This window comes from Anolis carolinensis, unplaced genomic scaffold, assembly GCF_035594765.1.
Source record: "Anolis carolinensis isolate JA03-04 unplaced genomic scaffold, rAnoCar3.1.pri scaffold_14, whole genome shotgun sequence".
In the NCBI taxonomy this organism is placed as follows: Eukaryota; Metazoa; Chordata; class Lepidosauria; order Squamata; family Dactyloidae; genus Anolis; species Anolis carolinensis.
In genome coordinates, this window is record NW_026943825.1 from 6,903,272 (window position 1) to 6,917,962 (window position 14,691).

Genomic DNA, 14,691 nt, shown 5'->3' on the forward strand with positions numbered 1-14,691 from the left:
TCTTGTTCTCAAAGCATCTTTATTAAATTTATATAAAAACACAATAATTAAAAAAAAACCCAAACATCCTAAAAAAAAACAAAAGGAAATGCAAGTTCCTACTATACCACCTCCCGCTCCCCGGAGAACACATGTTCCTCGCCCTGCCCTCTTTTACTCCACTTGGAAGTTGGGGATAAACGAAGAGGAACAGGTCGATATTGCTAAAAAGGTGTCCGGATGGGTTTGATTATCAAAGCATTCCGAAAAGGAGTGTCTCCCCCCGCTCTCGCAAATGATTCTCCGCCAGATCGGTTGAAAGCGCCCCATCCCTCTTCCGACCCGGCAGAGCCAGAGTCCCAATGGCAACCTCCCCAAAGAGGAAGAGAGGGCCGCCGCGATGGAAAGGTCGCTGAACGGATTCACTTCTTCTGCGGGGTGCTTAGTTTCTGCATTCCACGGATCTTATCTAGCAAGTCGGCCACAAAAACCTAGAAGGCGGGGGAAAGGGAGGCGTCACAAAAGAACGGCACGACTGCCAGGAACGATGTTATCATAATACAAGAAACTAGCTACCCCCAACTTCTGCAGCATCCGAAACCTGCTACCATATCATATCTTCCAATTTAGAACGCAGGAAATACAGCTTTAAGCACCTCCACAAACAAGACGTTTTAGCAGATGTTGAAGACAAGAAACACGGAGCCAAATATCACTACACACAGTTGGGGAGCAAGGAAGGTGGTGCTACCAGGAGTTTGCAAACTTGGGCCCTCCAGATGTTTTGGACTTCAACTCCCAGCATTCCTAGCAGCCTACCGGCTGTTAGGAATGCTGGGAGTTGAAGTCCAAAACATCTGGAGGGCCCAAGTTTGCAAACTCCTGGTAGCACCACCTCTCTTGCTCTGCAGGCACTGGATAGAAAAGGGCTTTGCCGTGGGGAAAAAAAGAGGGAGACACTCACCTCTGTGGGTTTGTAACAGTCGACGAGAAGTTCCTGTTTTGGGAAAAAGGCAGAGGGAAATTTAGTCTCTCCCAGGTCTTGTTCCCCCCCTCAGTCATATTTTTTTTGTTAAATAAATTTTTATTGGTGCTTTTCAACATAAAGTTAAAATAGAAAAAAATATATTACAGCAAGTGGAAGAAGAAAAAGGAGATAGAGAGAAAAAACAACTAATAATAGTAATAATAATTTTTTAAAAATCAGTCATATTTTGACTGATCTCAATGTTCATATTATAACAATGCTGTGCCAGCTTGGTATTTTGTAACCGAACAAAAGGCATAATGTTATATAAAATGAGGATACTGTAAAATTATACACAAGGGCCATCTAGTCCAACCCCTTGCCTTACAGCAGTGGTTCTCAACCTTTTTTTTTTTTTTGACCAGAGACCACTCCAACACTAGTACCAAAAGTGTTACGAATCAGTTTTGGGTCAACTTTAGATTCCGTTTGGTTATTTTGGTGCTGATTCAGAAAATTGCACTGGATAGACCACATTGGGAGCCCCAGGTGGCACAGCGTGTTACAGCACTGAGCTGCTGAACTTGCAGACTGAAAGGTCGCAGGTTTGAATCCGGGAAGCAGAGTGAGTGCGGACTCGTATAAAGCAGAAAACCTGGGATCAGATTCTGGGATATAGGACCTGTCTGGAAGGGCCCCCAGACTCAAAATTGATGGGGTACGGCTCTTTCTAAGAAGGGACTTTTTCCCATTCAATAGCCCTGTTTCATTTGCTCCTACCTTCACCCTGGCGCTCCGAGACTCGTCGCTTTCCATGTCCAGGAGTTCGTCAACATCTATTTCTAATTCTGGTATCTCTTCTTCCTGTAAAAAACAAACCAAGGAGGGTGAGAGAAAGCCTATAATTCTTTTTTCAAAAGCTCAAGTGAAGCTGGACCTCGGCTATAAATGATGGAACGATGTCCAGGGTGGAAGAAAGAACTCTTGCCTGTTGGAAGCAATTGTGAATGTTGCAATTAATCACCTTGATTAGCATTGAAAAGCCTTGCAGCTTCAATGCCTGGCTGATTCCTGCTTGGGGAAATCCTTTGTTGGGAGATGTTAACTGGTCCTGATTGTTTTATGCCTGGAATTCCCCTGTTTGTCCATGCTTATGGACAATTTCATCAGAAATTGAGAAAAACACTGTCAGGGGTGCTCTGAAGGTGATTTTCCTGCTTCTTGGCAGGGGGTTGGACCCATGAGGTCTCTTCCAACTCTATGATTCTATAGAAAATGAACAAAATCTGGTTCCCAGTATTTAAAAACTCTAAAATCAGGACAGTAAATAAAGAACAACCCTCTGAAAATGGGAAATCCAGGGATGACACAATCAGGGCCAGCTAACACCTCCCAACAAAGGATTCCCCCAGGTGGGAATCAGCCAAGCTTTGAAGCTGTAGGTTCGAATCCAGGGAGCGGAGTGAGCATGCGCTGTTAGCCCCAGCTCCTGCCAACCTAGCAGTTCGAAAACATGCAAATGTGAGTAGATCAATAAGTACCGCTCTGGCGGGAAGGTAATGGCGCTCCATGCAGTCATGCCAGTGGCCGCATGACCTACCGTGTTTCCCCGAAAATAAGACAGTGTCTTATATTAATTTTTTCTCCCAAAGATGCTCTAGGTCTTATTTTCAGGGGATGTCTTATTTTTCCATGAAGAAGAATTCATATTTATTGTTGAACAAAAAAAATTAACATTTATTATATACTGTACAGTAGTTGTCATCATAAACCAGCATAACCAGACAAACTGAATCCTATCAAGAATTTATTGTTACTACCAATATTTCCATGTACAACACTTTATGGTACATACATTTACCAATCCTGCATGCTCTGGTGTTGTGTTCGGCGGGCATGCTTCCAAAGAATAACGTTGCTAGGTCTTACTTTCAGGGGAGGCCTTATATTTAGCAATTCAGCAAAACCTCTACTAGGTCTTATTTTCTGGGGATGTCTTATTTTAGGGGAAACAGGGTAGGAGGTGTCTACGGACAACGCCGGCTCTTGGGCTTAGAAATGGAGATGAGCACCAACCCGCAGAGTCGGACACGACTGAACTTAATGTCAGGGGAAAACCTTTACCACAAAATTTTGCAAAAATATTTCCCAAATTGATACTTACTTGCCTGTGAACTAATATCAATCAATACCAAGCTGATGCACCACCAAAAGCAAACCAGTGGAAACACTCCTCGTGGCCACTATAAGCCCTGATCTCGCATGGCGCATGCTGGGAATTGGCTTGACCCACACCCCCCTCGGCCTCCATTGAGCCCTTTTCTGACAGGAGAGAAACAAGGAAAGCCATTGAAGGCTGTTAAGCCGCAGAGGTATGTTTCCAGCGGGCGGAATGGGGACAAAGGTAACCAGGTCACCCGCCCCCTCCCTTCCCAAGGCTGGCATTTATGACTTCCCTGGCTAATAGTCAACCACTGTGCATTTGGAAAGAGGAGAGGCGGCTTCAGCAAGCTATCTAAGCCTTTTGGCAGTCTTGACCAGCTACTACCATTCTATTAGCCAGCTCCGAGATGAGGCCCATATGGCCGGCTAAATCCCCCCACCAGTCCCACTATTTAGGGGCCGGGCAGGCCGGCTGCCAGATGGCACTGGGGACGCCATGAGACAGACGAAAAGTTGAGACTGCCACTACGAAACAAAAATAGACTCAAGCCTTGGGTTCAAATCTTGATTCACTAACCAGAGTTCCTTCTCTATACACAGAGTTTAGGCCAGGATGGAAAAAAACCACCGTCACCGGCCTTCCCTCCCTGTTTGTAACCTAATCTCATTAGGTCTTAAGTGTTAGGCAATGAGACTCTTACAGGGTTAAGAAGCACACAGAGAGAGGGGAGGAAAACGGCATCCGTTCAGGCAGCTGCGGAGAAGCGACAGCTGCACCCACAGCCAGGGGCCATTCTTCCCAGTCCAGAAACAACCCCAAATGGGAGCAAAATGTGCCTGGATACAATACAGTCCTACACACACCGCACTGGAGATAATATTCCAGACCAGAGGAAAGACAGGGGAGGCCTGGGGAGTAGGAGTAAGGGGGACGTCTGGGACATGGGGTTCTCCAGCATTGCTCACTGGGGCCCAAAGAAACCAGGCCAAAAGGGCTGCCCACTTCATGACCTTAAGTGACCTTCACTGCAGGGACACAAAGCAGGGAATGTGGCCACCCCCTTTTCAGCATTTAGGATGGAAAAGGAAGAATTAATAGGGACTTGTAGGATCTTGGGGTAAGAGGGAAGAGCATGTTGTTGTTGTTATGTTTAATATGTTGAAGGCTTTCATGGCCAGAATCACAGTTGGACCCCCATAAAGGTAAAGGTTTCCCCTGATATTAAGTCCAATCGTGTCCAACTCTGGGGGTTGGTGCTCATCTCCATTTCTAAGCCAAAGAGTTGGTGTATTTATTATTATTATTATTATTATTATTATTATTATTATTATTATTATTTAGTAAAGGTAAAGGTTTCCCCTGACGTTATGTCCAGTCGTGTCCGACTCTGAGGGTTGGTGCTCATCTCCATTTCTAAGCCAAAGAGCTGGTGTAACTTTTATTATTATTATTATTTAGTAAAGGTAAAGTTTTCCCCTGACATTTTGTCCAGTCGTATCCGACTCTGAGGTTTGGTGCTCATCTCCATTTCTAAGCCAAACAGCCGGCGTTGTCCATAGACACCTCCAAGGTCATGTGGCCAGCATGACTGCATGGAGCGCCGTTACCTTCCCACTGGAGCGGTACCTATTGATCTACTCACATTGACATGTTTTCGAACTGCTAGGTTGGCAGAAGCTGGGGCTAACAGGGGGAGCTCACTTTGCTGCCCAGATCTGAACTGCCAGTCTTTCGGTCAGCAAGTTCAGCAGCTCAGTGGTTCAACCCGCTGCCCCACCAGATAATAATAATAATGTCCGACACGCTCACTCTGCTCCCTGGATTTTAACCTGGGATCTTTTCGTCTGCAAGTTCAGCAGCTCAGTGCTTTAACACACTGTGCCACCGGAGGCGGACCCCCATGTACCTCCATAAATAGCCCCCATTTGGGGGGCATAACCGGGGCTCTATTTGCCCCAAATAGAGCCCTAGTTCTGCCTCCCATTTGCTCCCGCAATACAGCCTTAGCATCGCAGCCCTGGAACCATCTTGCCATGGTTTTGCCCTCTTGCAACAACAAAAAAACAAAGCAATAAGGTCCCTGCCCCGGGAAGGCTCCAGTCTCAGCCATATCTGTCAAGGAAAAGATGGACTAGTATCATCCAGCCATCGCGCACGCCCTATCACTCAGATCCATGCCGGCTCCCGTCCACATGGCACGCGCACACCACAGCTGTAACACTGGGATCCTGGCAGCACAAAGAGAGTCAGCCTAACAAAGAGAAAGCATTGACGGGGCGGCATCCAGATGGAGCTGGCTTGGTTTGCAAGGGCTCTCCTTGCTCCAAAGGGCCTCTTCTGTCACCTCGGGCGCTTCCTTCCTTGCCCAGCCGCACATCCTGCAAGACCAGACCCACCCCGCCCACTTATTCCAGGAGTTAAGAAGGCCAGATGGTCACAGCTCCTTTCCCCATTATATTGCGCCTTTACAGGCCCCGATAACCCCCCATTAGAAAGCTCACATCGTCCTCATTGATGCTCCTTTGTCATTGCATCCAATGCCCCAAAGCAATAATGGCAGACTGCTCCCTGCAATGGGGACTCTTTGAGAGAATATCTGTGCTGCCATACAATGCAGTTTGAGTCTGTATGTGTGTATGTATATGTACGTATATACAGTATATATGTGTGTGTGTATCTGTGGAAGGTTCAGGGTGGGAGAAAGAACTCTTGTCTGTTTGAGGCAAGTATGAATATTGCAACTGATCACCTTGATTAGCACTGAATGTCCTGGCTGCTTCTTGTCTGGGGAATCCTTTGTTGGGAAGTGTTCACTGGCCCTGATTGTTTCTTGTCTGCAATTCCAATTTTCTGAGTGTTGTTCTTTATTTACTGTCCTGATTTTAGAGTTTTTAAAAAAAAATACTGGTAACCAAATTGTGTTCATTTTCATGATTTCCTCCTTTCTGTTGAAATTGCCCACATGCTTTGTGGATTTCAATGGCCTCCCTGTGTCGTCTGACATGGTGGTTGTGAGAGCGGTCCAGCATTTTTGTGTTCTCAAATAAAATGCTGTGTCCGGGTTGGTTCACCAAGTGCTTTGCAACACTCAGAAGATGGGAATTCCAGACAAGAAACAATCAGGGCCAGCTAACACCTCTCAACAAAGAATCCCCTCAGGCAGGAAACAGCCAGGCTATTGATGCATCTAACAAGATCTGGCAAGGCCTTGGAGTGTGCATGGATGTGTATGCACATAGCTGTTTCTATGCTCACTTTGTCATGCTCTCGGTGGCATTTTAGTCCACTTTGTCTGTCTGTTGCACCCTGGACATGTGAGGTTTTCAACAAACCTCACAACATCTGAGAATGCCTGTCATAGATGTGGGTGAAACGTTAGGAGAGAATGCTCCTGGAACATGGCCAGACAGCCTGGAAAACTCACAATGGGGCCATACTTGGGGCTGTTTCTGGGGGACACAACTGGGGGTATATTTGGGGACAAACAGACACAATTGGGACTGTTTCTGGGACAGATGGGGGCACATCTGGGGCTGTTGATGGGAGCAAATGGGGGCACAGCTAGGGCTGTTTCTGGGGGTAAATAGGAGCACACCTGAGGCTTTATCTGGGGGGGCAAATGAGTCTGTACTTGGGCAAATGGGGGCACAAAGAGAGCAGAAGGAGGTGCAACTGGGCGAATGATGGGATCTGTTTCTGGGAGCAGAAGGGGTCTCAACTGGGGGGCACATCTGGGGCTGTTGATGGGAGCAAATGGGGGCACAACTGGGCTGTTTCTGGGGGTAAATAGGGATACGTCTGAGGCTTTATCTGGGGGGCAAATGAGTCTGTACTGGGGCAAATGGGGGGCATAACGGGCTGTTTCTGGAAGCAGAAGGAGGTGCAACTGGGCGAATGATGGGGGCATACTTGGGTCTGTTTCAGGGAGCAGAAGGGAGCCCAACTGGGGGGCACAACTGGGGCTGTAATTGGGGGGCAAATGAGTCTGTACTGGGGCAAATGGGGAGCATAACTAGGGCTGTTTCTGGAAGCAGAAGGAGGTGCAACTGGGCGAATGATGGAGTCTGTTTCTGGGAGCAGAAGGGGGCCCAACTGGGGCTGTAATTGGGGGGCAAATGAGTCTGTGTTGGGGGCAAATGGGGGTCAGAACTGGGGCTGTTTCTGGAAGCAGAAGGGGGTCCCAACTGGGCACAAATGGGGGACACAACTGGGGATATATTTGGGGGCCAACAGACACTATTGGGACTGTTTCTGGGGTCCCAATAGTGTCTGTTTGCCCCCAAATATATCCCCAGTTGTGTCCCCCATTTGTGCCCAGTTGGGGGGCACATCTGGAGCTGTAATTGGGAACCAAACGGAGGGCCCAACTGGGGGACCAATGGGCCCAAGCGGGGCTCTTTCTGGGGGGTAGGTGGGGTGCAGAACTGCGGGGCAAATGGGGGGGGGGCTGACCTGGCAGTCGTAGAGGGCGGTGAGCTGGTCCAGGATCCACTCCTCGAGGTGGAGGCGCTTGCGGAGCTCCTTGCGGTCGTACTTGACGGTGACCCTGCCCTGCCTGCGGACGGGGCCCTCCTCCTCGGCCTCCTCCTCCTCGGCCCGGGAGGGGGGGCTCTGGAAGTAGACCCTCGGCCCCGCCGCCCCCGACGGAGGAGCAGGCGCAGGGGGGGCCGGGCCGCTCTCCGGGCTGCACGGCGCCGCCATCCAGCCAAGCCGCCTCCCGACCAGACCGAGCCCCGTCCACGTGGGAAGCAGCCGGCAGGAAGGAAGGAAGCGAGAGGGGGGCTCCTTTCCCAAGAGGCGTCCTCAGGCCCCACGTGCTCCGGATCGGGACCCCAGCCCCCCAAACTCCGCCTCGGACCTCTCCTCTCCGGATCCGGCTTCCCGATCGGCCCCTTTGTCCCGCGGCCCCCTCCCTCCCTCCCCTGCTCTCCTTTCCTCCCCTCGCCCCGCCCCCTTAAAGGGCCCGCAGCACCCTCCTGCCAGCTTGCCCCACTCCACCCTGGGCTGCCTTGTCTGTCTCCCCTCCTCTCGCTCACACACACACCCCTTCCCGTGCACACCCCCCCCCCCCCCAATGGCTGCCTGGCTCCCTCCCTCGGGTCAAAAGGGCGTTTCCTTCCCTCCTCCCGTCCCAAAAAATTAGGAAAGAGAGAGATACTGCTCTGGATTGTTGCAAGACTGCTTTACCATATATATATGTGTGTGTGTATGTATGTATCTTCTCTATATATATAAAAGAGTGATGGCATCAGGGCAGCGGACAAAACAACAAAACTACAGGCCCGCCAACCTTGACATTTGACAACACAACCCACCATTCACGGCTCTAGGTTGATACAACAAAAAGGAAAGAAAAATAAAGTCCTAATTACAGGGAGAGGAATAATAGTTTTTATCCAATTGCTGCCAGTTTGAAGGCTAAGCCCCGCCCACTTGGTCTCCTAGCAACCTACTCAGCCCAGGGGACAGGCACAGTTAGGCCTCACTTAGGCCTCTTCCACAGATTATCAGATTCGAACTGGATTATATGGCAGTGTAGACTCAAGGTCCTTCCACACAGCTATATAACCCATTTAGAATCTTATATTATCTGCTTTGAACTGGATTATCTTGACTCCACACTGCCATATAATCCACTTCAGTGTGCATACTAAACATAAAGACAACCATACAACAGACATTCAATACCACCACTACCTCAACAATTTCTCACCAACACCACCAGACAACGCCACAGCAACGCGTGGCTGGGCACAGCTAGTATGTATATATGTGTGTATGTATATATGTGTGTATATAAATATGTATATGTGTGTATTATATGTATATATGTATATATGTGTGCATGTGTATATGTGTATGTATGTATACAGTAGAGTCTCACTTATCCAACATAAATGGGCCAGCAGAATGTTGGATAAGCAAATACGTTGGATAATAAGGAGACATTAAGGAAAAGCATATTAAACATCAAATTAGGTTATGATTTTACTAATTAAGCACCAAAACATCATCTTACACAACAAATTTGTCAGAAAAAGTAGTTCAATACGCAGTAATGCTATGTAGTAATTACTGTATTTACGAATTTAGCACCAAAATATCATGATGTATTGAAAACATTGACTACAAAAATGCGTTGGATAATCCAGAACATTGGATAAGTGAGACTCTACTGTGTATACTATATATGTGTGTGTGTATGTGTGCATGTGTATATATGTGTGTGTGGATGTATATGTATATACATACGTATATACATCATGGAAAGAAGTGACAAGTGGAGTGCCGCAGGGCTCCGTCCTGGGCCCGGTTCTGTTCAACATCTTTATTAACGACTTAGACGAAGGGTTAGAAGGCACGATCATCAAGTTTGCAGACGACACCAAACTGGGAGGGATAGCTAACACTCCAGAAGACAGGAGCAGAATTCAAAACGATCTTGACAGACTAGAGAGATGGGCCGAAACTAACAAAATGAAGTTCAACAGGGACAAATGCAAGATACTTCACTTCGGCAGAAAAAATGGAAATCAAAGATACAGAATGGGGGACGCCTGGCTTGACAGCAGTGTGTGCGAAAAAGACCTTGGAGTCCTCGTGGACAACAAGTTAAACATGAGCCAACAATGTGATGCAGCAGCTAAAAAAGCCAACGGGATTCTGGCCTGCATCAATAGGGGAATAGCGTCTAGATCCAGGGAAGTCCTGCTCCCCTCTATTCTGCCTTGGTCAGACCACACCTGGAATACTGTGTCCAATTTTGGGCACCGCAGTTGAAGGGAGATGTTGACAAGCTGGAAAGCGTCCAGAGGAGGGCGACTAAAATGATTAAGGGTCTGGAGAACAAGCCCTATGAGGAGCGGCTTAAAGAGCTGGGCATGTTTAGCCTGCAGAAGAGAAGGCTGAGAGGAGACATGAGAGCCATGTACAAATACGTGAAGGGAAGTCATAGGGAGGAGGGAGGGAGCTTGTTTTCTGCTGCCCTGCAGACTAGGACACAATGGAACAATGGCTTCAAACTACAGGAAAGGAGATTCCACCTGAACATCAGGAAGAACTTCCTCACTGTGAGAAGGGCTGTTCGGCAGTGGAACTCTCTCCCCGGGCCGTGGTGGAGGCTCCTTCTTTGGAGGCTTTTAAGCAGAGGCTGGATGGCCATCTGTCGGGAGTGCTTTGAATGCAATTTCCTGCTTCTTAGCATGGGGTTGGACTGGATGGCCCATGAGGTCTCTTCCAACTCTACTATTCTATGATTCTATATATGTATATAATTGTATATATATGTATATGTGTGTGCATGTGTATATATGTGTGTGTATGTATATATGTGTGTGTGTATAGAGCATGTGTATATATATGTGTGTGAATGTATATGTATATATGTATATATATGTATATATGTGTGCATGTGTATATATGTGTGTGCATGTATATATGTGTGTGTATATAGAGCATGTGTATATATATATGTGTGTGAATGTATATGTGTATGTATATGTATATATGTGTGTATATGAATATGTATATATGTATTATATTATATTATACATAATATATAATATTATTTTAGTACTATTATTAGTATATTATTATTATTATTATCATCATCATTATTATTATGGGCAATGCCGCACTAGTGGAATGTAAAGGCAAGGCAAGGGCTCTGTGGCTTTAAGGCTTGGGAGCCTGGCATCCGGGCGGAGAGCAGGGGAGGGGAGGGGGGTCACCAAGAGGCCCCCCTGGTTCAGGCCCAACAGAGGCTCAATTCAGCCACTTCCTGCCAGGAAGGAGAAGAGCAACAGCAGCTGCAAGGAACACTTGGGAACAGAGGAAGCTGAGTCAGAGCCGGGGCCAAGAATCCTGGCTGCCAGCAGCAATGATGATCCAGGAGTTTGGGCAGGGACCCCCCCCCCCCCCCGCTCCACTTTGGCCTTGTTATCTGATACCTTTCCAGTAAGAGATTTCAGGGAGACCTTCCACAGGCAAAGCTCGAGCTCTCTGCCTAAGTTTCAGCTGTGGCCAGGAGTTCCTTTGCACATTTTGTGTGCCTCGAGGCAGGTTAACCCCGAGAAACTCCCATCAGTACTTAAAGTTTGTTATGTTGGGCAAGTTTGCTCTGGATCCATCATAGGTGGAGATCAGTGTGCTCTCTGGCTGTAGGGTGAACTACAACTCCCACTATGGTGAGTCAGTCCTCTCAAACCCCTCCAGTAAGTTGAGTTAGTCTTGGGGGTTCTGTGTGCCAAGTTCGGTCCAGGTCCATCATCAGTGGAAGTCACAGTTTCTTTGGTTGTGGGTGAACTACAACTCCCAGAAAGGAAGGTCAGTTTCCTAACCCTAACCCCTCCAGCAATCAAATTTCGGCATATCAGGTCTGTGTGCCAAGTTTGATCAAAATCCATCAGTGTTTGGGTTCACAGTGCTCTCTGGATGTAGGTGAACTACAACTCCCTCAAATCAAGATGAATTTCCCCAAAGACCTCCAGTAATCTTTATTGGTCATGGGGACTCTGTGTACCGTAGACACCTCCTGGGTCATGTGGCCAGCATGAAGCGCTGTTACCTTCCCGCAGAATCACCTATTGATCTACTCACATTTGTATGTTTTCAGACTGCTAGGTTGGCAGGAGTTGAGGCTAATAGAGGGAGCTCACTCTGGGGGTTGGTGCTCATCTCCATTTCTAAGCCAAAGAGCCAGCATTTTCCCCAGACACCTCCTAGGTCATATGGCCATAGGCATGACTGCATGGAGCGCCGTTACCTTCCTGCAGAAGCGGTACATATTGATCTACTCACATTTGCATGTTTTTGAACTACTAGGTTGACAGAAGCTGGGGCTAACAGGGGGAGCTCACTTTGCTGCCTGGATTTGAACTGCCAGTCTTTCGGTCAGCAAGTTCAGCAGCTCAGTGGTTCAACGTGCTGCGCCACCAGATAATAATAATAATGTCCGACATGTAATCCAAGACAACAGCCAGCAGAGTGTCTGCTGTGGACTCATCTTGTTGTGTTTCAAATAATAATAATAATAATAATAATAATAATAATTGTAGAAAAGAAAAAGGTTTGGATCATTGATTTTGCCATCCCAGGTGACAGTCGCATTGATGAAAAACAACAGGAAAAACTCAGGACCTCAAAGATTGAACTTCAAAGACTCTGGCAGAAACCAGTGCAGGTGGTCCCGGTGGTGATGGGCACACTGGGTGCCGTGCCAAAAGCTCTCAGCCAGCATTTGGAAACAATAGACATTGACAAAATTACGATCTACCAACTGCAAAAGGCCACCCTACTGGGATCTGCACGCATCATCCGAAAATACATCACACAGTCCTAGACACTTGGGAAGTGTTAGACTTGTGATTTTGTGATACAAAATCCAGCATATCTATCTTGTTTCCTGTATCATAAAATAATAATAATAATAATAATAATAATAATAATAATAATAATAATAATAATCTGTCAACTGCAAAAGGCCACCTTACTGGGATATGCACGCATCATCTGAAAATACATCACACAGTCCTAGACACTTAGGAAGTGTTCATCTTGTGATTTTGTGATACAAAATCCAGCATATCTATGTTGTTTGCTGTATCATAATAAAATAATAATAATAATAATCTGTCAACTGCAAAAGGCCACCTTACTGGGATCTGCACGCATCATCCGAAAATACATCACACAGTCCTAAACGCTTGCAAAGTGTTTGTCTTGTGATTTTGTGATACAAAATCCAGCATATCTATGTTGTTTGCTGTGTCATAATAAAATAATAATAATAATAATCTGTCAACTGCAAAAGGCCACCTTACTGGGATCTGCACGCATCATCCGACAATACATCACACAGTCCTAAACGCTTGCAAAGTGTTTGTCTTGTGATTTTGTGATACAAAATCCAGCATATCTATGTTGTTTGCTGTGTCATAATAAAATAATAATAATAATAATCTGTCAACTGCAAAAGGCCACCTTACTGGGATCTGCACGCATCATCCGAAAATACATCACACAGTCCTAAACGCTTGCAAAGTGTTCGTCTTGTGATTTTGTGATACAAAATCCAGCATATCTATGTTGTTTGCTGTGTCATAATAAAATAATAATAATAATAATCTGTCAACTGCAAAAGGCCACCTTACTGGGATCTGCACGCATCATCCGACAATACATCACACAGTCCTAAACGGTTGCAAAGTGTTCATCTTGTGATTTTGTGATACAAAATCCAGCATATCTATGTTGTTTGGTGTGTCATAATAAAATAATAATAATAATAATAATAATAATAATAATAATAATAATAATAATAATAATCTGTCAACTACAAAAGGCCACCTTACTGGGATCTGCACACATCATCCGAAAATACATCACACAGTCCTAAACGCTTGCAAAGTGTTCGACTTGTTGTGTCATACTATGTCTTTGTGTCAATAATAATAATAATAATAATAATAATAATAATAAAATTTTATTTATATACTGCCCTATTTCCTCAGAGGACTCAGGGCGGTTTCCAACATGATAAAAACAATACAATGCACATAATAAACACATACAGAATATCCTTTTTATTATGTGTATAGGGAATTGCTGTGGCCCTGCAATATCCTTTAAGGTGGCAAGGACCAGCATATAAGACCAGACACTGAGTTTGAAATGTATGTCTGTTTAGTTTCAGTGCAATAGATTTCCTAGACTACACTATAGCCCCCCAAGACCTTCTCTCTGTTTGAACTTTGTTGGTTTTTGGAAGGATTTCAAAGGAGCCAAGAGGAGAAAGAATCCGTTTCTCTATCTTCCTTCACTAGAAAGGCTGAATCGCTCCATTGTGCCACCTCCAACCAATGAAGATCTCCCCCTTCCGGCTCCATGGAGAAAGAGATCCAGAAGAAAAGGACAAAAGGGACCCACCCATGAAAGCAGGAGGGTCTCTAGCATAGCAATCATTTCAAGAGGCCGTTGTTCGGATAGTTTTGGGGACTGTCACAGGGCTTAATGACAAAAAGGAGCCTAGATTGCTAATGATCATTTGGAGCAAAGGAGAGAGTGCGCATTTAAGCATCTATATATATAAAAGGGTAATGGAATCACGGCACTGGACAAAACAAATAAACTAAATTCCCCACAACCTCAAAAATTGACAGCACAACCTCTCATCCACGCCTCTACGTTCATACAACAAAAAGAAAAGAAAAATTAAGTCCTAGCCACAGCAACGCATGTCCGGGCACAGCTAGTAGGTATTGATTTTTATTCCGTCCTGCTTTGCCTTGGATAATTGCAGTGCAGATAGGAAGCATAAAGGGTGCTCCATAATAATAATTAATACTGTAATCATCATCATCATCATAATACATCACACAGTCCTAAACACTTGAAAAGTGTTCGACTTGTTCTTTTGTGATACGAAATGCAGCATATATATCTCATTTGCTGTGTCATACTATGTCTTTGTAACAATAATAATAATAATTGTGATTTTGTGATACGAAATCCAGCATATCTATCTTGTTTGCTGTGTCATACAATAAAATAATAATAATAATAATAATAATAATAATAATAA

General features: G+C 45.7%; 1 protein-coding gene across 1 annotated transcript; it reads right to left on the bottom strand.

Annotated features, from left to right (window-relative positions):
• On the bottom strand, positions 1-8,030 carry ppp1r14b (protein phosphatase 1 regulatory inhibitor subunit 14B). The gene is made up of 4 exons (XM_062965103.1): positions 7,563-8,030; positions 1,727-1,810; positions 944-976; positions 1-470 (listed from the first exon to the last, which is right to left on the bottom strand). Exons 1-4 carry the CDS (start codon positions 7,809-7,811, stop codon positions 402-404), a joined length of 435 nt encoding a protein of 144 aa, XP_062821173.1. The 5' UTR covers positions 7,812-8,030; the 3' UTR covers positions 1-401.
• Positions 8,031-14,691: the final 6,661 nt, after the last annotated feature.